The 23,776-nt window shown below is 46.2% G+C and overlaps 1 protein-coding gene across 1 annotated transcript in view; it reads left to right on the top strand.

The window, feature by feature from the left end:
• The window catches only part of LOC115504318 (glutamate receptor ionotropic, NMDA 2A), an 81,789-nt gene that overhangs the window by 51,968 nt on the left and 6,045 nt on the right, over positions 1-23,776 (top strand). The window contains exon 3 of the mRNA XM_032591634.1: positions 23,244-23,449. Within this exon, the coding sequence (XP_032447525.1) occupies positions 23,244-23,449 (206 nt within the window). The remainder of the gene's footprint in view (positions 1-23,243; positions 23,450-23,776) is intronic.

Genomic DNA, 23,776 nt, shown 5'->3' with positions numbered 1-23,776 from the left:
GTCTAGAGGGAGAGACAGAGAAATGAACTTGCAGTTGCAACATACTCATAGTAAGTTGAATGCTAATAGTAGAGACAAGCCTTGGGCACTGCAAGACATCTACCAAGCCCGGCTATTAGGAAAATGATAGACAAAGGCTTCCTGAAAGAGCTAACATGTGTCCTGAGTCCTAAAGATCGGGGGCGAGTTATCCAAGGGATGTGGGTCATGTGACCCACTTTCTGAACTGAATCACAAACATTTGAGGCCCCTCCCATTTTTCTCATGTCACAGTTCATGTGGTGGGCAGCAGGTAGACTGTTTCCAAGTCCACCTACAACTACCAGACCTCAGCGGTATGTTGTCTGGACCTGCTCCTGTCTCTCTCCGCGCTGTCTCTGTCGGTCTCTCTTATTTCCCCATGCACATGCTGTTGGTGCAGACAGGGATGACATTTGTCTGTTAGCAAAGAGACAGAACAGTGAAGTGCTCTACCCCAGCAATCTGCTTCTGGCTACAAGTGGCTGTGATGGGCTGCCTTCTGTAGGTGCGGAGTGTGGCTTTCTCATCTGTGCTGTTGGCAGCAGAAGCTTCGCTCCCCACTTAGGCTGTTTGTCTCGCTGTTGGAGCCTGGGTGGGCCAGAGGGAGAGGCAGAGATAGAGAGGGATAGGATATTCCCCGTGGCGAGCTCTAAGCTCTGGAAGACTTACGGTGCTTTCAGACTCTGAAGACAAAGAAATTGGCTATCTGCACATGGAGATAATTCCCCACGTTGTATAAAATATTAATGATAAAAAAAAATACTTCCTGTGTCCTGACTAGAGCCTAGAGGCTTTGTATTGGTGACTTTGATTCTTTTTTTTTTTTAGTTTTTTTTAATTTTTATTTTTTTTGAGAGAGAGAGAGAGAGAGAGGAGAGATGGAGTGCAAGCTGGGGAGGGGCAGAGAGAGAGGGAGACACAGAATCCAAAGCAGGCTCTAGGCGCTGAGCTGTCAGCACAGAGCCGGACATGGGGCTTGAACTCACAAACTGTGAGATCATGACCCAAGCCGAAGTCGGATGCCCAACCGACTGAGCCACCCAGGTGCCCCTGATTGTTCTTTTAGCAGACATTCAACATGAGTACCATCAGCACCCCCTCTAGTTTATGTATAAAGAAACAGAGGCTCTGTGAGATATGGTGGCTTGCTCAAGGTTAGAGAGCAAATAAGTGGCAACTTCTAGATTCTGGCTCGTGTCTGTCAGACGCTAAAGTCCATTTTCCTCTGATGACACCATATGGTAGAGAAGGAGGTTCTTTGTGTATCGGTGGTGAAGGTTGGCCTTGGTTTAATTATGACAAGCTACCCTGGGAGACCCCCATCCCTGCATGGTTGACATGCTCCCAGTGTTTGCAGGAAAAGCTATTACAGGTACAAGGTTCCCTGCTGGACCCGGCGTCTTCCTGAGCTTCGCTCAGAGCGTCCCACTGAGCCACATGCAAATCTGCCACATAATCAGTCTCTTGCATCTTTGTGCACAGGCAGTCAGCATCCCTCTGCAAACCTGAAGATGTAAATTGCCCCCGACTCCCGCAGTGTGCTGCTTGTTCATTTCCCATTACTCCACCATACGGTTCGTTATCTACAGCCACTGTCTTCTGAAAATGTGTTTTAAAACTCACCGCAATCATATCTAGAGAGTTCTCGGAGTCTATTTTCCTTCCATTTGAATTATAATTCTGCAAATTAGACAGACTGAATGGACCTGTTTGAGAAGGAAAGAGGCTGGGGCTGAACCATCTTGGTTGCTCTCAATGTGCAAGTAAAGACTCCATTGGAAATGCGTATGAGGGGGAAAAAATCTGAAACTGAAAGAAGACGAGATAATCAGCTCTTATTCCCTTGAAGGGAGTTTCAGAGTGACGTGAAGAAACCGATGGCCTCTCTCTTATGTTGTGTTTCATTTTCACGTTGAAGCGGGCCGTCTGAGTTGGAAGAATCTGGATTCTTCACGTTATTTCCCGCAGTGCTGGCATCCATGTGCACCAGCAGATTATAGCTGATGGTATGGTTTTTTTCTTTCTGTGATTAAACTGTGTTTGAAGAAAATAGGACAGGCATATATAAGGTGGGAAAGGAGGGCAAGAATCAGATGTGGATATCAGATCCTGACAAGCACCATTTTTGTAAGGAGAGCGGGACCATTTGACTCCTTTTGACAGGTGAGGACACCAAGATTCAGGCAGAATCAGAGACTTGTGCAGGGTTTCTTGGGAAGGACTGAACACATCTGTCTCCCCAAGTAACATTTGAGTTGGTAACTTGAATCATCACCGTGAGATTTGAGCTTCATTACCAAAATGGTACCCGAGGCTTTGCCTTCAGAAATTGTCATGTCTTTGAAAATGGATGAGGCTTCAAAAATATGGAACACTCGTCGAGTCATACTATAAATCAATCTGGACAGAAGTTGGAAACAAAGCCCCAAATCCCAAATCACTGTCAAAAGATAGGGGAGGGGGTCCATGCAGACAAAGAAAGGTTAGTGCCATGGCCAGCAGAAATGGGCTGAGGCTATCTTTTTCCTTCTGCCAAAGCAGGAATTAGAGCATGGCATTGGTTACCAGCTGAGACATTTAGGAAAGGGGGTTCAGTCAACTTTATAGGATTGAGTTTGGCCGTGGGTAACACTTAGTTCTGAGACCCAAACCAACCCTAAAAAGTTGTCATTCTTTGTATTTCTCAGATAATCAGTGTCTACATTAGTCAAATGGAACTAACAGTAACATCCACCCCATGGACTTTCTGTGAGGATATTAATGCTACCATTTATTAAATGATTCCTGTGCATTCTGTGTTCCAGAAAGAGCTTTAAGATTCTCTTAATTCAAACAAAAATTCTAGGAGATTGGTACTATTATTAGCCCGATTTTGTTTGTTTATTTAGAGAGCACAAGCAGGGGAAGGGCAGAGAGAAGGAGAGAGAAACCCAGACAGGCTCTGTGCTGTCAGCGCAGGGGAGGATACAGGGCTTGAACTCACAGACTGCGAGATCATGACCAGAGCTGAATCAAGAGTCAGACGCGTAACCAACTGAGCCCTCTGTGCGCCCCTGTCCCCATTTGATAAATGAGAAAACTAAAGAGTATAGGGGACAAGTTAATTTCCAAGAATGTGAACTGGATTTGAACCCCCATTTGTCTAATTCTGATTCTGACCACTAAGTTCTATTATTTTTCTCAGCCAAATTCTACAGTGCAGGTGACATCACCTAGTGTTACAGGAGACAGAGGATTTGAGTGAGAAAAGCATGGAGTTTGTTTTTCCTATACAGTTCCAAACAGTGAAAACAAAATGCCTAACAGCCTCTGAGCATTGACAGAGACATCAGCTCTGAGCCAAACATATTAGCACGTTACCACATTTTATGTTCACCAGAACACTAAATGGTAAATATTATAATTTTATTTTATAGATGAGGAAATTGAGGACCAGAGAAATTAATCTATTGGAACATGATCACCCAGGCACTTTATAACTTGTGGGGATTATAAATAATGCATGTCAAACATCTGGTATGGGGCCTGGCATATAATAGAAAGAGTTGAGGACATGACAAGTGCAAAGTGCAATATGGATTTTTTTTAATGCTTATTTATTTATTTTTGGGAGAGAGAGCGAGCGAGTGAGCACAAGCTCAGGAGAGGCAGAGAAAGAGGGAGACCAAGAATCCCAAGCAGGCTGTCCAGGCTCCGAGCTGTCAGCCCAGAGCTTGATGCAGGGCTCAAACCCATGAACCGTGAGATTACGACCTGAGCCGAAATCAAGAGTCAAACACTTAATGGAATGAGCCACCTGGGCACGCCTGCAATATGGATTTTTAAATGGCAATTATCAGGATTTTATTATTATTATTATTATTATTATTATTATTATTAGCATTTTGAGTGGATTTCTAGAAGCCTGTTGCTGGCATTCTGTTTTCTCAAAGGAGCTGGGCTCAGACTTTGAAGATGAACATATTCAAGCATCACCATCCCCTTGTTTTGTCTTTGCCTCCCACACGAGGAGATAACTCGGGAACACACACTCCCACGGGTCCTGGTCTGGCGGTCACAGAACCGCCTCCAGCCCTTTCACATATGTGTTGAACTTTCTGGTCCCCATTCCTTGAATGAACGTTAGTGCTACCACTCTGAATACGTGGTAAAAAACATCTTCCTCACCTTTATGTGACCATCTACCATGAGCGTCAAATGAAATGAGATCATAAACACCAACTGGTAGCCCATAAAGGCCTCTGTAAACTCAGGGTTTTATATTATTATCCCTGTAATGACGTGGAGCATTTAGCCAGGACGCCCTTCCAAGTGTATCTATTATCTGAAATTTCCCTTTTCTGTTTCTTTCCTCTTTTATCCCCCCAATACAGCTTCTTAGCCAGTGGAGCTAACAAGTACATTCAGAAGGTTGCGCTTTTTGGCATAAGGCTCCATGGAAGCTGGGGTTGTATTTATAGTTATGAAATTAATGGTATGGATTAATTGCGCAGCTCCTCAAACTAGCAAATGGAATTAAAAGTAATTGTCAGGCCTTTGGATTTATGGATAGAGCTAAAATAACACCAAGCTGTTCTTGGCAGGACCTTCTTCTCTGTGCACAGAATTTTATTAATAGATAATATCAGTTCCATCTAAAAAAGAGAGCAGTGAGGGACGATCATATCTGTCTCCCCTCGCGGGGAAGAAAGCAAACGCATTTCCTAAGTGTCATCTTGGTACATAAGCCTTCAGCCTAGAGTTTTGATCAAATTAATGCCTTGCTCTTTTCTGTTCTGGAGTTACATTCAGGGGTTAACTTCAACCTCAGGAAGACGTGCCCGTCGTGGATGGGATGGCCCTAACCTTGACTGAATACCTGTGATGGGCCAGGCTGGGAGGTTCGTATGAATGAATTAAGAGCCCTGTATGTAATAAAACAGCTGACACTGGTTGAGCCGTGACCATGAGGCTAACAGGATAATAAGGGCTTTGCAGGCATTATTTTATTTAATTCTTACAATAATTAGAGGATATGATTACTTGTATTATGCCCACTTTACAGAGGGGGAAACTTCCTGGTATTCAGGTTCAGCCAACTCTAGAACCCACATTATTCTCAGTACATTTTACCAGCAGAGCCCAAAAGAAGTTGATAATTGATTGCAGGAAGATCAGGGTTATGGAGGTCACATTGGTACATTTATTTACTCAGTTGCTTATGTACTAACCATTTATGTGTCTATTCTGTAAGAGGCTCTGGGCTGGGTAAAAGGGACACTAAAGCACAGAACACAGTCCCCACCCTCAGTGGGTCTTCTGGGGCAGGCAGGTGATGTACTCAGAGGCTGTGGTTACTCCTGTAGGATTCTAGAGCCCCTATATAGGGGGTGGGGGCAGAACAGGGATTTGGTTGTCAGAAATGAGGTTGGCGTGGATGCAGACAGCTACAGAGACCTGGGAACAGGCTGGGTCGTTAAGACTGTGGTCAGGCATTTCCCCTTGATTCCCAGTGTAGTGAGAAGCCATCAAAAGGCTCTAAGGGGGAGGGGCACCTGGGTGGCTCGGTCAATTGAGCGTCAGACTCTTGATTTCAGCTCAGGTCATGATCTCATGGTTCATGAGTCTGAGCCCCACGTCGAGCTCTGTGCTGATAGCATGGAGCCTGCTTGGGATTCTCTCTCTCTCTCTCTCTCTCTCTCTCTCTCTCTCTCTCTGTCTCTCTCTCTCTCGCTCTCTCTCTCTCTCTGTCTCTCCCTCTCTCTCTCTCTTTCTCTCTAAATAAATAAATAAACTTTAAAAAATGGGCTCTAAGGGAGAGAATGGAACAATTACATGTGCAGAGATATTTAGAGTGCTGGCTTGGGGGACAGGCTGAGAGGCACTGTCTGGGGCAGGGAGACCAGTGTGGAGGCTGTGGCAGAAACTTGTGAGCAGTGCAGGCCAGGGCTGAGTGGTGATCTTGAGTTAGGAAAGAAATGGACAAGGAAAAATTCAAACATTAGAACTTTCAAAGATGGGTGATTGATTTAACATGTATATGGGGGTGCAGGGAGACGGATGAATTGAGGAGTATTTCCAGGGTTGGGGTTTCAAGAACTCATATTTGACCCATGGGAGAGAAGTTGTGCATTTTATTTTTTTACTCAAGGTACCATGGTGACTTTTACTCTAAGTCTATTGAGTTTGAGGTTTCCTAAGGCAGGTGAGAGTAGCTGGTGGAAGACAGATCTGAAGGTGGTCAACATAAAGGTAATACTTGAAGAGTGGGCAGTAGGAGACACATGAGTGTGGAGGTCTGAGGCCAGGAGAGGGGGCAGGGCATGTAAACTGTGCAGAGAAAGAGGAACTTGCATTTTGGCAGAGCTAGAAAAGTCCAAAAAGTGAGAAATAACCTGGAAAGGGTAGGGTTGTGACAGCACAGAGCAGGGAGACTCATGAAAGATGGGAGGGGCTCTCAGAGCCACATGAGATGCACCTGCTGGGTTTGGTGAATGAGAAAGCCACTGGTGGTCTTGGTTGCAGAAGAGGACTGTGTCCGGAGCACAGATGATGGTGTTAGGCTAAAGGAGAGAGGGAGGCCTCTTGCATTCCTAGAGGAGAGAAGAAGGAAGACATGTGTGCAGGGGCAGGTAAGTCTGTGGGCTATGTGGGTTGTCCCTAAGACTCTATGAAATAAGAGACAGATCCATCATCTGGGCGCCGGCATGGGGGTGGTGGAGCTTCGGTCTCATGGGCAGGTGTTAAGGTTTGAAATAGTTTCCAGGGAATTGGAGAGAGGAAAGGGGAGAAGGATTTCTGGCCAGAGAGGGAGTCCTTGCATTGGGATGGTATTGATCTATGTGGTTGTGTGATGTCTCTGCCTGTACTCAGTGGCTTACTGGTAAGGTAGTGGTTGGATTGATGACCTGGGTTTGGTGCCAGGAGGGTGTGACTGGAGGACAAAGCGGGCTGGGATACTTGTGGGCATATGGCACAACATCGGGTGATGTGATGGACAAAGAGGTCTAGGCTGGAACAGGGAGGGGGTGAGGGTGTGAGTGATGAGCAGACCAACTGGGGGAAGACAGCGTGTCCCAGGGACCCATGGCCAGGGGGATATTGGGGAAGAGAGATGAGAATAGCCGAAAGAGAGCACTGTGGATTTTCTAAATTTAAAACCATCAAAGTCAAGCAATTCTAAGTGAATTTTCCCCCATGAGAAAGGGTGGTTAACGTGCCCTGGAGGGGGGCAATGGAGAGAAGTTTAAAAACCCACCTCTAACTGTGTCCATGTGTTCTGACGAGTATGAATGTGTTTATGAAGGAAATGACACAATTATTGGAAAATAGGGCAATCCCAAAAGAGGTAGGAGATGACAAATACCAGCCAGACATGGATGAAATCACCAGAGTCTCCCCGGGTGTTGAGTAAATCATTCAGGGACCCCAAGGCGAATTGCCAGTTTGAACTCCTATGCAACCAAATTCTGATGTGTGCGTATTTCAGCCCAACACCCAAGAGCTTCTGTGATCCTGTCCCGATGTTTCCTTTTATCTATCCCTCTCGCTCTTCCCCTTTGTATATTGTGTGTGTTTTATCCAATACGGGCAACTTCCTTCATCCAGTTTGTTGAACTGCCTTCAACAAACATGTCCCTTGAGCTCAACTTTGGTGCATTTGTCTACACAATTCATTCAATCTAGAAGTCACATCTCCCAGTCTGGTTTTCCAACCCCTGTGCCTCCTCAGCAGCTCCCCCCTGATTCTACCCCTGTAATTTCTCACCTCTCCTGGCAGATCTGCTCCCCCACCTGTGATGCCCACTCCAATGTATTCCACCTTTCTGCCTCTGGTACTTATCATTCTCTATTTTATTTTACAACTAATTCTTTGGAGCTTTAATTTCATTTTTCTGGTTAGTCAGTGGGTCCCGTATAGACAGGATCTCAGATCAGGGGTTGGCAAACACATAAAAGGCAGCTAGTAAATACTGTAAGCTTTGTGGGCCACTTGTCTATATGGCAAGTATTCAGTTCTGCTGTTTTAGCGTGAACACAACCGTAAACAACAGACAAGGAAATGAGCATGGCTGTGTTCCAATCAAACTTTATTTATGGACACAAACTCAAATCTCATATAATTTTCCCATGTGACAGGATATGATTCTTTTGATGCTTTTCAACCACTTAAAAACGTAAAATCCAGGGGCACCTGGGTGGCTCAGTCAGTTGAGCATCCGACTTTGGCTCAGGTCATGATCTCACAGTTCGTGGGTTCGAGCCCCACATAGGGCTCTGTGCTGACAGTTCAGAGCTTGGAGCCTGCTTCGGATTCTGTGTCTCCCTCTCTCTCTGCCCCTCCACCACACACGCTCTGTCTCTCTGTTTCTCAAAAAAAAAAAAAAAAAAAAAGTTAAAAATAAAATAAAAATGTAAAATCCATCAGGATGCTTGAGGGCTCAGTTCATCAAGCGCCCAACTCTTGATTTTGGCTCAGGTCATGATCTCGAGGTTTGTGAGTTTAAGCCCAGGGTCGGGCTCTATGCTGACATTGTGGACACCGCTTAGGATTCTCTCTCTCCCTAGCTCTCTGCCCTCTGCCCCTCCACCACTCATTTTCATTCTCTCTCTCTCTCAAAATAAATAAATAAACTTAAAAAATATATAAATAAAAATGTAAAATCCATTCTTAGGTCATGGGCTGTACAAGTACTTTTGGCCCTTTGGCTGAAGTTTGCTGACCCCCAGTGTTGAGTCTACTTACTACTGTATCACCAGTGTTAGAACAGTTTATGGCACATAGTAGGCATGCAGTAAACATTTATTGAATGAATTTATCTATGCATCCATGTAATCCAACCCTGAGTGGCTTAAAGCCTAGAGACTAGCTTTGCCGATCAGTTGTTAATGCTCAGAATCATTGGAAACAGGGGTGCCTGGGTAACTCAGTTGGTTGAACATCTGACTCTTGATTTCAGCTCAGGTCCTGATCCCAAGGTTGTGGGATTGAGCCCTGCATTGGGCTCCATATTGAGCGTGGAGTCTACTTAAGATTCTCTCTCCCCCCCCTTCTGTCCCTCTCCCTGCTTGCACATGCTCTCTCTCTCTTTCTCTCTCCTAAATAAAATTAAAAAAAAAAAGAATCATTGGAAGCAACTTGTGCAGATCTGGAAAGCTTTAAGTTAGGTGACACAGCTTGTAGGCCCTGTAGTTGAACTTGAACTTGGGTCTTCTGACTCCAAGAGTCTTTTAAAATACGAGTTTGCCAGTATAATTCAATGGAAAATGCCAAGTAGCTGCCTGGTTGGTCACCAAGATCTGAATTTCATCTGAGTAACTCCAGGGCTCTGGAATTGTTCATTAGCGTCCAAGATGAGAATAATCGGTTTGGGTGAAATTGGATTGACAGTGGAGGGTTGCTTAGGCTCAGTGTTCTGCAATAGTGAGTCTCATCTAGCCCATCCTAAGGGGATCCTCCTCTCCCCCACTGCCTCCTACTAATCATGAGTTTAATAGTGGGCAAAGCTGTGGATAAGCTTATTACGTTTCCTCCCCGTTAAATCTTCTGTTGGCTTTAGTATTTCAAAGGATCCTCTCACTGGAATACTTTAGGGCTCAGACAAGCCTGGAGCTATGTAGTTTGGGGCCAGAGCTGAGCAAAGAAAAATGATTGTCAAAATACCGTCTTACCTAAGGAGAATTGGAAGTGTGATCAGTGCATTTCATCAGAGCAATGGATTTCAGCCATTCACAGGGGCTTTGGTTAGTGTCCTCATGATAACCAGCAGGGCCTCACATATCAACCCCTGGTTCGCCCTTTTTGTTTGGAAGAAGGAAACCGTGCAGCTCAAAGGTTTAAATGTATTATTTTGCCCCAGATACTGAAGAACAAATGCCCAGCAGAGACCTGACACCAAGCTCCAAACACCCCACTTTGACGACCCAGGAACCTCTCAGGCAAGGGGCTGAAATGCCTTGCAGTGAATCGATACCCTCAGGTCTTTTAACCGCATTTTAAAACTCTGCAGACGCCGTCAATGAGGTTAACTTCGTTCAGGGCAGAGGTCCAACTGGAATTGGCTTTTTTACATAATGCTGAGTGGGGAAAACCATCAGCTTCTGGCCTGTTCCATCCCTCCAGACAGGTTGATGCATTGAAGTCTCTTGCTTCCCTGGTCTGCAATTTAATTACCTGGAACTTATCTCCTTTTATAAACTGTTACACGCTCGGTCCCAAATTTTTGCCACTTTTCAAGGTTTTCATTAAAAAGAAGAAGAAGAAGTTGCCCAAGAGTAAAAAGGAAGAGTCCCATCCATAGTCATGCCCAGTCCTGTCCGAATCTGCAGGCTGATAAGAGTGAAGAATGACTTGATAATCCTGACCAACGAGGGGTCCCCCCAGGTATCAGCCCAGACTTCACCCTAACGTTTGCTGACAATGCTAAATACCATTCCGGTAAGCAATCAACAGAGAGTTCTTTACTCTGCCAGATCACAAGTGGCATTTCATTCACTTACAAGCAGAAGCCACACTGATCTTTCAAAGTTGCCCGGAAAAAAGTACACTGGAAGGTCAAAAGGGAAACCTTGAGCGTATTTCAAAACTGTCTTGGCGAAGGGGTTAAAAATGACCGCGGTTACCGCTATTAGTGTTATAGAGGTCCGACCATGGGTCAGGTTCTCATTCTGTGTTTTGTGCCTTCCCCCCCCCCACCCGATCCCCCCCCACTCCATTCCAAACCCTGTGATTGTCTCATTTCCGTTCACATCTCTGCCTGGGCTCTTTCTGCAGACCTGCATCCACTCTGGTTTTCTTGTCCAAGGCAACAGCCTTTTGAAGAGCTCAGCCAAGTTCTTGTTCGAGTTATGATAGCCACACGTGCAGCAATGTAAACAGAGTCGCTCGGTCTTGACCGTCACCATCTCAAGCACACCGTGATACAAAGGGACAATGGAACCCTCCCTTCCGTGGCCCCTTATGTAATGGTTGGAGATTACCACAGAGGCGAAGAAGTCTAATCAGCTGTTAGAGCCTTAATTACATTCCTCTTGGTTGAAATCCCCAAATTACCTAATTGTCACTCAGTTCACATTTGAGAGGTTGATTTTTTTCCCCCCTGATCTATTATTATTCTAATCGCCTTTTGGATGGGTGTTAGTAGCAGTAGGATTCAACGTCAAGGGCTGACTGCAGTCCTGTGGTAAGAGCCTTTCCCGTGGAGGAATCCAAAGCCCTCAGAAGCATCAGCTCACAGGTAAACTGAGGAAACAAAGCAGGCGTACGTGAAAGAGACCTATGAGGCCACCACCTCTAGCTGTTCTTTCCCCTCCTCCCATGCCTCCGGAGTCCCATCTCCCCAGGACATGACTCTTTCTGCGGCAGGATCTTTCAGACTAATCCATGGAATGTTCCCTCAGCACAGCACCCTGTTCTGGGCTTCTCATCTCAGGCTGAGATGACAAAAGACATGTCAGGTGATGACAGCACCTCCAGACAGTGGTTATTATAGTTATTAATTATCTAATCGTCATCACTGCAGCGGGGAGCAGGACCGACCAATACATCCCGAGAGCATGTGCAAAAAGTTAATTACTAATTATGAGAGAGCTCTTTTTAATGTTTTGCTGATTTTTCAAGTTTCTAATGTTGTACCATTCCAATGTGGAGCCAAAGAAGAGAAAGAAAACGCTATTAACTGTTGAGCTAATTACCAGGACCCATCACTTTTAAGAGCCCGCAAAAAAAATTAAAAGTAAACCAAAGAAATAGAACTTCTATCCATCCCTGGGGACCTGGGAACAGAGGGACTCTGGAGGCCTGAAGATTATAAATGAACTTCGCAAGAACATGGCAGCTCATTGTTCCAGAGACTTTCACTTTTAAATGTGAGACTGAACAAACATTGCGCTCTTCTCCTGAATCTCAAGAGAAGGGGAGCAGATAACGTGGGTTGTTGTTGGAGGTAGCAGCCATCAAAGCATGTCTCCATGAATGACCAGATCAGTGCTGGATTTTCAGACAGTTGATGCTGTTATCCGTAAAGTTATTAGATGATCCTGAGAGCGGTTATCCTGGGAGAAAAAAAAAAAAAAATCAACTCCTCCAATGTGAGCTGTGTAACAATTAGGCAATTCTGAAATTTCAACTGAGAGGAATTTAATTAAGGCTCTAATAGCTGATTAAACTCATTTTAGATCTGCTGGCAATTGCCACTGGTTACGTAAGTAACCTGAGAAAAAAGATCCCGTCTTTTACTTACTTCTGTTTTTAATCCTGCTGGTAGCCGGAGGTCTGATCCTTTTAGGTGCTTCCCAACATATGGTCCTCACAGCACCCCGAGCCGAGTGACCTAGGATCCCGGCTGAAAAGGCAGATTCCCAGGCCTCCTCCCAGACCTACTGATGCAAGCCTTCCAGAGATCTAGGAGGCCGCATTCTTAATCGGCCCCCAAGAAGGTCTTGTTCACACCCAAGGCTCATGGTCCCCCCCCCTTGAATACTTGCATTTAAAAGAAGCAGACCCTGGGCCTCATTATGCAAAAGCAGCTCTCTCTATTTCACTCTGCCAGCGGCCATCTGAGGCCCCATGGCCTCGAAGACAAAGTGACCCACACTGCTCTTGAGTGGTTTCTTTCTTTTTTTAAATTTTATTTTATTTTTAATGTTTATTTATTTTGAGAGAAGAGAGAGCATGAGTAGGGGAAGGGCAGAGAGAGGGGGAGACAGAGGGTCTGAAGCAGGCTCTGGGCTCTGAGCTGTCAGCACAGAGCCCATCATGGGGCTCAAACTCACAAACCGGGAGATCATGACCTGAGCCGAAGTCGGACGCTTAACCCACTGGGCCACCCAAGCGCCCCTTGAGCAATTTCTGTGTAGAAGCTTGTTCGTGTATACGGGGCAGGAGAAAGCTGGGGTCAGTGTGACCTCTGGTTTCAGCAGACTGTAACCATCTGGGATGAGCTTTAGATTGGGTCTTGGTTGAAAACGAAAACCACTGGGCTCAACTGCGATGTACTCCAGGTAGAACACATTTCAACTTCCTATCAGGCCACGGTCGTGACTCAGACACCCTTATTGTGGCTTCCAGATCAATCGAATTCAGATCCGCTTTTGCTTTCAAGCATCAGCCCAAGACACAAAATTACTCGTGTGTAAAGCTGCCATCAGCTTGTTTTTGTGTAGATTTGCATGCCGAGGCAAGAAGTGATGCTAATCGATGATGCTGTTTATGCTAAGTATGGACATTAAATCATTTTAAATTCCCTTCACGGCCATTTATCTCATGTCCTTTGGAAGACTTTATATTTCAGGTGGAGAGAAATTGGCCTCCTGTTTGTTTTGTTTTTCTCCTTAAATTCATCTTCCTGAAGAGTTAATTACTCATATTTTCTCCAGCTTGGGAGTAAATCACTGCTTATTATCTGGAGTGAAATGCGTTGCGATGTTTCGCACACGCCAAGTGTTTGTTTTAAGGCCTCTTTGCCCTTTGGTTATGAAATGAGCTAAGCAGGGCCGGTCAACCTGGAGCAGAGGCAGTGTGAACTCTGCTTCCATTGTCGGTTTTAATAAATTTCCTCTCTGATTTTTAATTTAGCAATCCCTATTGTCTTGTCTCCGAGGAGAGGAGCTGGGTAAACAGGCTACTCTCCTCTTTTAACTTTGAATTCTAAGTGAAAAAGGACAGTATGCTACAGTCTGAATCGAGTTCCATTCAGCAAATACTTATTGAACTGGCTGGTGGGTGAGCCCTGTGCTGCGGCCGAAGTGGGTTGTGTGGTTGTAGAAGCTGGGCCAGGACGGACTGTTCAACAGAATTACCAGTCAAGACAACCTGGGTCTCAGCTCCCGCCCCCAGCCATTCAGTCAGTCTCTAAGTTGTGTTGGTTGTTCCCCCTGCAGATCTCAAGTTCATTCCGGCCTCACCAGGGGGTCCTGTGTCCCAGATCAATGCAGCTGCCTCCCAGCCCATCTGCATCCAGAAACTTTGAGCCCCAAACCGTTTCTCTGCACTGCGTTGGGAAGAAGTGTTCTAATACGTCAGACCAATTTTATCCCTCCCCTGATTAAAAGTATTCAAGAATCCCTGCCCCCACCCCTCCACACACTTCACTCGCCCTGCGGATAAAGACGGAACCCCTTAACAAGCCACCTACCGGCCCTGCTGGTCTGGCTCAGAGTTGGAAGTCACTTCCTGTTGGAAGCATTTTTTGGTTCCCTCCAGAGCAGGAAGCTGTGTCTTCGGTAGCATCCTGTGCTCACTCCCAGCGTGACCATTATCTCCCTTTGTTGCCATTGAGCTTTGACTCCTCTTCTCCAGCCAGATTGGCAACTCTGGGGATGGGGGCCGGGCCTGCCCTGTTCACGGTTGTGGTCCCAGAGCCTCCTGCGGTGCCTGGAAGAGTATACAGCAGTAAAGCACCAGATGCACCTATCGAGCCACGCATGAAGAAGTGAGAGCATTCAAAGGCGGGAGGGGATGTTCCAAAGGCACAGGAAATGCAGAAAGGCATTCCAGCTGGAGGATTAGGCTCCATGCAAGAGCTGGAAAGCATGGGCAGGATTTCAATCTGTGGAGGTGACAAGGGGAGGGATTTCAGGTAGAAGAAACAGTGCAGGCAAAGGCAGGAAAGTAGGTGTCGATCGGGGTGTTTACGAGAAGGGAAAAGTAGGTGTCGATCGGGGAGTGTTTACGAGAAGGGAAAAGTGTATGCGTTGTTGCGGGTGCGTAGAGGTGTGCGTGTGTGTGCAGGGTATGTGTATATGGGTCGTCGTGCATGTATGGGTGGATATGAGTGTATATATGCCTGCATTGGGAATTTGGGTAGGTGTGAGTGTGTGTATAGGTGTGGGTTTGTCTTTGGGTTTATGTGTAGATGTTTAGGTAGACTGATATATATCCGAATATGTATACATATATGAGTAGTGTAGGTGCGAGTGTATCTGTGTTTGGAGGTGTACATGCAAATGTCCTAGCATGAGGGTATGTCTAGGGTGTCTGAGAGAGAGGAAAAGGACAGAAAGCAGAGAGCAGGGAAATTGGTGAGATTGATTGATTGTTGTAGGGTCCATTAATGTTAAGGGGAGTCTGCATTTGATTGTGTAAGCAGTCCGAGTCATGGAAGGACTTTGAGTAAAGGTAGATGTATGATTTTGGCATTTTGATATGTTCTTAGGGGGTGGCTTGGGAGCCCAGAAACCAGTTATGAGGAGATTTTAATTGTCTCTTGTAAGCATTTCGTGAACAGATCAAATAAGATCAAACATATCACTTTGAAAGGAGAGCCACAAACATCTTTTCATCACCTAATTTCTTCCAGCCACTGTGGCCTCTGTGTACATCTCTCCAAATTTACCCAGACACGAAGGGGGTGAATGCTAACTTATGACAGTTTCTGGAGATGAAATTGTCTCTGCCCTGAGAAAATAGCAGCTGAACATTTTGATAAGTAATCGGTGCCCTTTCACAAAACATTTTCCAAGAGCTGAAGAGAGATTAGCTTTCTAAAGGCACTGTATTTAAATTTTATTAATAAAAATGGAATAAAAAAAAATCATTACAAAGTTAATTTCCCTCTTTATGGTTTCTTTTACAGAACACTTTTCTCCATCAGAGGTCAATTATTTTTCTTTGTCCTCAAAACCTTAGTATATTTGCAGGAAAACACTCAAAGGTTTATCACCAAAATTCAGTTTATTTTGAAGGTAAAGATTCTTTTTCTCCTCCCACACAGTCTATTTGGGTGAGTTTGGGACTGTTTTTAATTATAAAAAAATTCATGATAGAGATTAAAAAAAATTGCCTGCCTGTGCCTATTTGTTGTATATAGAGTGTTTATAAGAATTAAATAGTGCTAAGAATAGTGCCTATACATACTAAGTGCCCAGTGAATGTCAACTTTTATTATTATAAGAGCTCAAGCAATGCCATCCAGACTTTATTGCTGTCTTCTCTATTTCTTAGTTCTGTAGTCTCTGATAGGTTCTTCTGTCACCACCACCCTATGCTAATCATCCCAGTACAAGTCCCAGGAAAAAACTCCCATGGCTCAGCTTAGGTCACATGCACATTCATGAGCCAATCACTGTGGCTCAGGCACCAAGTGTACTGATTTGCCAAGTAAGGGCCATGTGCCTATTCTTTTTTTTTAAGTTTATTTTTGAGAGAGAGAGAGAGCGTGCGCACACTCATGAGCAGGGGAGGGGCAGAGAGAGAGGGGACACAGAATCTGTAACAGGCTCCAGGCTCTGAGCTGTCAGCACAGAGCCCGACGAAGGGCTCAAACTCAAAAACTGCAAGATCATGCCCTGAGCCAAAGGCAGACACTTAATGGACTGAGCCACCCAGGCCCCTCCCTAGTTTTTATCTAATGTCTTTTTTCCTGTTCCATCCCCTCACCTCATCCGGGGCACCCCACGATATTTAATCACAAGGTCTCCCCAGGCTCCTCTTGGCTGTGGCGGTTTTCTCGGCCTTCCTTGTATTTGATGACCTCCACAGTTTTGAGGAGTGTCGGTCAGCTATTTTTAAGGATGTCCTTACACTGGGATTTTTGTGATATTTTTCTTATCATTGGACTGAGTTACGTGTCTTGGGAAGAAAGACCACAGAGGGTGGGCACCACTGCCCTCATGTCGTATCGAGGGGACCTACTACCAAACTGGCCCCACCCTGTTGATACTTATCTTAATCATCTGGCTGAGGAGGTGTTTATTGGGTTCTCCACTATCAAAATTTTCTTTTCTCTCTCTCTCTCTCTCTCTCTCTCTTTCTCTTTCTTTCTTTTTTTTTCTCCAGCAAAAACTTCTAGTTGACATTTCTTCCCTGATTTAAAAGTGAGTCCTGGGTTCAGATCCTGATTATCCCACTCTCAGGCCGTAGATAGTGAACAAGCTGCTTAAGCCCTGTGCCCGTGCCTCGGTCCCGTCATCGATGACCCAGAGATAACAGTAGTAGCATCTTGTTCATGTGTCTATTTTTAGAATTACGCGAATTAATATGTATAGCTCCCCAGACTGGTGGAAACGGGAAGTCTATTTTTATCATCTTGTGTGATCCTCACAGCCAGTCTGTAAGGAGGGCACTATTAATTACCTTTAAAATATAAAGAAAGCTCAGGTGAGCTAGAGCCCCGCTTCAGGTAAAACATGAGCCTCGCTTCAGGTGACCCCGCCTTCTCTCTTTCTCTCTCTCTCTGTCTCTCTCTCTGTCTCTCTCTCTGTTCTCTGTCTCTCTTTCTTTCATCTCACTCGTGCCCTGTCTCTCTCAAAAAAATAAAAATAGAGAACCAAATTTCATAGAGATTAAGCAGCACGCTGGGTTTTACCGACAGAGTTTCACTTTCTTGCTTTGCCATTTACGTTTGTGACCTGCACAAAACAGGTCTCTTTGAGCTTCAGTTTACCTACCGAGCAATGAGGACAATCATCCTTCCTCACCTTCTGGAGTTGTTCTGAGAACTGAGTCAGATAATGCATGGGAAATTCTCAGCACTGTGCTGGAAACACACAGTAAAACCCCTAATAAATGTTAACGATTGGCTTTATCAAACCCCCCAGTAAATGTTAATGATTGGCTGTATCATCATCGTCCAAGTTCCCACAGCTGGGGCTTGGCCACGTCAGGGTTTGAACCCCACGCCCCTCTGCAGAGAACCAGCAAGAGCCAGCTTTGAGCGAAGCTTCAGATTTGGGCACCGCTGGCTTCTGTGCAGCAGACAACTCCCAACCAAGAAGGCTCTGGTGACTTCGTTCTTTCTTCTCCGCCTTCCAGCTTGGTTCTCCGAGCCATCCTGTCTTCTTCAGAGTTGGGCATGTCACCTGGGCCTCTGCAGGGACAGGGCCACTGTTTAGAATTCTCCGTAATTAAACATCAAGTTGCAAGCTGCACAGCCTTCATTCACCCCTTTCTAATTCTCTGTCACCCTGATCCCGATAAGGAGGGAGCTGGAGGGCAACTTCTCCCGTGCTTTGCATGGAGCTTTAGATCCGAAAGACCTTAGAGATCATCGGGTCCACCCTCACTCGCCATCTCTGTCACAGGGGAAGAGACTGAGACCCAATGAGATCAAAGGTCAAGGGCGTGTTGTCAAGGGAAGTCGGGTCTCTGCCTCCTCAGCCGGCGCTTCTGCTGCAGAGGCTCACTGTTTCCCCAAAGAGAGGCTTAAGAAAGGTTGGATTAACGATAACAGAGCCACATAGGGAGAACTTGCTGTGGATCCAGAGACATTTGCCACCATCATCTCGCTGCTAATCCTCAAGGCACCATAATGAAATTGAAATATTTTCATTTGGTGGTTGATGGAACTGAAGTTCAGAAAGATGCTGTGGCTTGCACAGGGTCACAGGGATTTGAGCCTGTCTCTCTGACCCCAAGGCTCATGGTATTAATTACTCTGTCTCCTCTCCCTCTGTGCCATGTGAGGGAGAGAAAAGAACGGTCCCTGTGGGGATGAGGCTGATCCCTGGGAAGTTGATGGGTCGGTATGTGCGCGTCCACGTGGGTGTATCCAACACAGACATACACAAGTGTGGCTTCCTGTCCCGATCGTGTGTAGATCTAACTGGAAGTTTGGCAAGGCCTCGTGGAACTTCATTTTCCCTTTGGGCTCCAAAGACAGGACCATGGCTTCCACGGTGACTGTATCACTTCAGTTGCTCTGATGCCTTGAGAACTTACACCAGGGGGACTGTCACGGCCAGGAAATGTACGGAGTCCAGGTCAGGCAGGACTGCTGACCTAAAGTTATGGACTCTGCCATGTGGGGTGTGCACGACCCTGGAGCAAGGAAAAGGTCCAGTTAGAGAATAGCAGGACAGTCACCCTCAGCACAAAGACGGGAGCCGGGGAGAGTGCTGGGTCACTACTGTCCTCAGGGTACACGGGGTCCTTCCGTTTGGGATACGACTGTTAGAGAAGGGCACGTGCGGAATTCATATTCTGTGCCCATTTAGTGCCTGTGGACACTGAGGCAAGCATAGGTGATGTGAGTGAAGGTTCCTCTCAATTCAGGGTTTATTCCTTTGACTGTTGACGTCCTGTCGAACACTTGAGAGCGGCCAGAGCCCCTTTTAAATTGGCATTGGCATGATGGTCTTGGATGTGTCTGGAAAATGTAATACACAGAGGCTTTTCGGCAGCCTCTCTCAGTGGCTCTGCGTGTGGGGGACTGAAGTCGATGTGAAGCGTGAGTGAAGGGGAGAATATAGGTTTCAGTACCTCAGTGTTTTGCTGAGGGTGCAAGATTCCATAGCTGAGGCGAACGTGCACACACTGATCAGTCTACTAGTAGTTTCCGACTCACGGACATTTTTAAGAATTCAGGTCAGGTGCTCATTGATTCGATCAGCAGCTGTCCATTAACTCCCTCCTTCGCCAGGCCCTGAGTTTAGAAGCTGTGATCCTCAAAATCCATCAGTGTGTATTTGAAATCCCTCCTAGCCTGGAAATTGTCATCTCATCAGAGAACACATAGCTTATTGAGGTATAATATTATTACGCAAACAGAAATTGGATATTTAAATCGAATTAAGGATTTGTGAATGAAATGTTACCATGTCTGGGAGTTCCTTCAGTGTAATACAGGGGAAGTGGGTGGCAGTATAAATGAAACAAGATTGGCCATGAGTTAGTAATTATTGCCACTAGAGAATGGGAAGATGGTGATTCATTACCCTAGTCCACTTTTGCATAAGTTTAAAATTTCCCATCAAGAAAAAGAAAACAAGGATGGGGGCACTTGGGTGATTCAGTCGGTTAAGCTCCCGACTTTGGCTCAGCTCATGATCTCACGGTTTGTGGGTTCGAGCCCCGCATCGGGCTCTGGGCTGACAGTTTGGAATCTGCTTTGGATTCTGTGTCTCCCTCTCTCTCTCTCTGCCCCTCCCCTACTTGCACTCTGTCTTTCAAAAATAAATAAACATTCTAAAAAAAGAAAAGAAAACAAGGATGAATTGAGGGGTCATAGAACTCCCACCTTCATCCAGGTTACAGAGGGACATATATCCCCAGTGACTTCCATTCATCTTTTCCCTCCTGGCGAACAGAGAACTCTTGAGGTAAATCTCAGCTCCTCACGGGGACCTGCAGGGCTTTGCATCATCTGGCCCCTGCGTGTGTGGAGTGCTTTCCCTTCCTTCCTTCGCTCCCCCAAACCAGCCCCCCACCACTCATCTTGGACTTCCAATCTTGGTTTCAGTGCCACCTCCTCAGGGAACCCCTTTGGGATTTCTTCCCCCCCATTTGCTCTCTTAGACCCAATTTTCTTTCTTCCTCCCAGTTCGTATGGTGTATGTTTTTGTGTGATTATTTGACTCATGTCTGTCTTCCCAATTAGCATAAAAATTCCATGCAGGTAGAAACTTCACTGCATGCCTGACATTCTCCTTGGTGTCTAGTGTAGTGCTTGATACCCGAAGGGCCACTCCATAAATACTTATGGAGTGAAAAAAATCTCTGTTAATCCCGTCTACAAACACTGGACTGACTCCGTTCAAATCCCTTGTGAAAATGCATATAGGAGGGTAAAGTGAAGACACTCTGTTTTCTCCTATGTGGTATATAGAATCCTGGGGCCAGGATTTGGGGATCTGGGGAGCCTACCAGAGCAGCCTGTCAGACTCAGAGGAGAAGGGGGCTCTCAAGATGTAGGGCAGCATGGAAACAGCAGCTTCGGCCCTGATCAAGTTTTTTCAACCACCACCTGCTCCCACCCTCCTTGGCTGACCGGTGGGTGCTTACGTAGACATGGGAAGGGAGAGACTAACTTAGGGAGATCTGGGGAGTTACTGCACTCCAGGAAACCTTCGCCACCTCTCTCCCCAGCAGTCAGCCTTGGGCGGGGACCTTTGTCTGACTCCACGGTGTAGGGGACAAGATGTGGTCAATGACATCACCAAGGATTCTGCTGGCTAAACAGTCTTTGCGTTAATTTATGTTTCTTGGGACATCCGGGGCTGTCTCTGCTGGGAAGGAAGGGTCTTGGAGCTATACTACGGTTACCACGGATCACTTAATAGAAGCACGTTTGGATTCACACAGCCCCATGGTAGGGTTCTGGTTCCCTCGCTTCCCAGCTGCTTGAGTTTGGGCAGGTTACACAACGTCTCTGTGCTTCAGTTCTCTGAACTGTAAAGTTGGAATAATAATCCTTACCCTGTAGGATTTGTGGGGATCAGAGTAGCGGGCAACATTGATACATTTCCTGCCTACACAGGAGTGCTCAAAAGTGACACCCTTATGAGACGGCATGAAAGAGCTGCCGTGGAGAGGTGCAAAGTTCTGTGTTAGTGGGGAGAGCAGGAATGCCCTTCCCGATTAGTGATAATTGAGCCAAGTCTTGAACGCTAACTACAACAATAAAAACGTGGTGGCAGCCACCATGTACGTTACATGCTGAGTTCTGTGCTCAGTGCTTCGTGTTCATTTTGGCTCATCCAGAGCTCCCCACAGTCCTGAAAGGCATAACCTGGTGCCATCTGCATTTTGCAGATAAAGCTCAGAGAGGTTAAGTGACTTTCCCAAGGCAAGCCAGCTCATGGGTGAAGCCGGGATCAACACTTAGTTCTGTTTGACTGCCGTAAGCCATTCTCTTACCAACTAAACTACTCAGCTGCTCTTGAAGGTTTGCGTTTTCCAAGAGAAGTGGAAAGAAAAGGGATTGATGGAACTTGTCCCAAAAGAAAAAGCTTGGAGATCTCCTATTTGCTTATGTATTGGTATTAGTTCCGTCTTTGCCCTACAGCCAATGGATAGGTTTATCCATCATTGTTTCCTGGCTGGTGCCAGGACATAGTCAGTGCTCAATAAATCTGTGTTGAGTGAATGAAGAACGTGATGGGCTCAACATTCTCCCCAGCCTGTGTTACACATAGCAGCACAGGCAGATGAACAAGTGTGTTTGCCCAGATTACCTTACTGCTTATGCTACTGTCGTAAAACAGAAGGTATCACCGAAGCTGGACAGTTTTGCCATTGGCCGCATGGAACATTGTGCTCTAAGCAGCAAACATTTTCCAGTCCAAATGATGAGGCGATCTGAGGGCGCTCCGCCTGCCTTATCTCCTTCCACGCCGTCACCCCTTTCGGCGTCCGACGTGTTTGAATTCTCTTTATGGGCCTGCAATTCGTTTCTGGCGACACTCAGGTTACAGGAGGGGAGGTGAGCAGGTCACGTCAATGCAGACAAGCCTGGACTTGGCACTTAGCATCTCAGACAAGGTGTTTCCTTGAGGTTGATATTACAAACGAAGCTGTGACCCGCGGTGTCAAGCAATTGCGTGTGGGAGCGAGAGGAAGAAGGAAAAAGCGTGATACCGGGAGCGGCTTCTTCCCGGTGCATGTCTGAATAATGCCAATAAGCTGTCAAATAAAATTAAGGTTCAAAACATACAGGCTTCAGTTTGATTTCACTAACATGCCGGCTGCCGCTTAGAGAGGGAACAGGTCAGTGCTGTTTTGACGGGTCTTGGTGCTAAGCGCTGAAAGTCTCCTCTCCAGGTCGAATTAATAGCAGTTCACCTTAATTTGCAACTTAAGTAGAACGATATCTGAGGTTGAAATGAAGCCCTTCATTTCCTCTCCTCCTCACCCTCCTTGTGTTGACTTTCCTGTCCGTCCTCCTTCCTTCTAGCTCTCCCGCATCATCTCCCTGTCTCCTCACCCTTTCTTTTGGCACCTTCTAAAAGTTTCTCCCTGTCCTTGTCTCTCTCCTGTACTTCAAAGAAAAAGTGTGGAGTCCCTACTACGTGCCGGGCTCTGCGCTGCCTGCTCGTCACAGACGGCCTTGTTTAATTGCCACAACATCCTTGTACAGTAGGTGGAGTTGTGCTATTTATAGGTGACACACAGAGGTTCACAATGACTCAGAGCTTAACTAGGGTTGTGCAGCTGGTACATGGCAGAGGTGGGAATCCAAGCCTAGATTTCTCTGATGCTAAAGGTCCATGCTGTTCTCCCGCCGCCAGTGGTCCCGAAATCTGCCAGAACCTTGGAATCTCCTGGGGAGATCTCGCAATCTCAGTGCTTGGGTACCACCGCCGTATTAATTAGCCTGGGAGAGGCGGGCCTGGGGGCCGTCCAGGATTCTTCTTCTCCTTTATGTCTGTTTTTCTTAGCATCTACACCAAAGTGTATGTTGAAGTATATAGCAGAAAAGCCCTCAGGATGGGTAGGGTTCTTGTCCCAGACCTCTTATGGGGAAGGACTTGCCTTTCTAGAAGGTGCTGCAAGAAATCACAGGTGTGCCTTTGCCTTCCTGATGCAGGTGGGCAAGTGGGAGAACCAGAGCCTGAGCCTCAGGCATGCCGTGTGGCCGAGGTACAAGTCCTTCTCAGACTGCGAGCCGGACGACAATCATCTGAGCATCGTCACCCTGGAGGAGGCCCCCTTTGTCATCGTGGAAGACATCGACCCGCTGACCGAGACGTGCGTGAGGAACACTGTGCCGTGTCGGAAGTTCGTCAAGATCAAGTGAGTCCGGGGATGCTGTCGGTTGGATGTGCCCTGTCCTTTAACACAGCCTGTGTCATCGACAACAGTGGTATCTGTAATATAGTGTAAATTTATACACAATAGGCTTATTATAATAGTACATCATAACCTGTGATACTAGATTTTTTAAAGACTTCAGATAAATAGCTGGACTATGCCAGCTGGTCTGCATTCACTTACTTCCGGCAACGGCAATTGCAGGTAGGTGGTATTACCCGTCTTAGAGATTTAAACTGAGTTATGGGCAGATTAGAAACATGTTCAGGGCCATCCAGCTTGGTAAATGGAGGACCTAGGACCCAGACG

Source organism: Lynx canadensis, chromosome E3 (genome assembly GCF_007474595.2).
Source record: "Lynx canadensis isolate LIC74 chromosome E3, mLynCan4.pri.v2, whole genome shotgun sequence".
Classification (NCBI taxonomy): domain Eukaryota; kingdom Metazoa; phylum Chordata; class Mammalia; order Carnivora; family Felidae; genus Lynx; species Lynx canadensis.
This window is presented reverse-complemented; position numbering and strand designations above follow the sequence as displayed.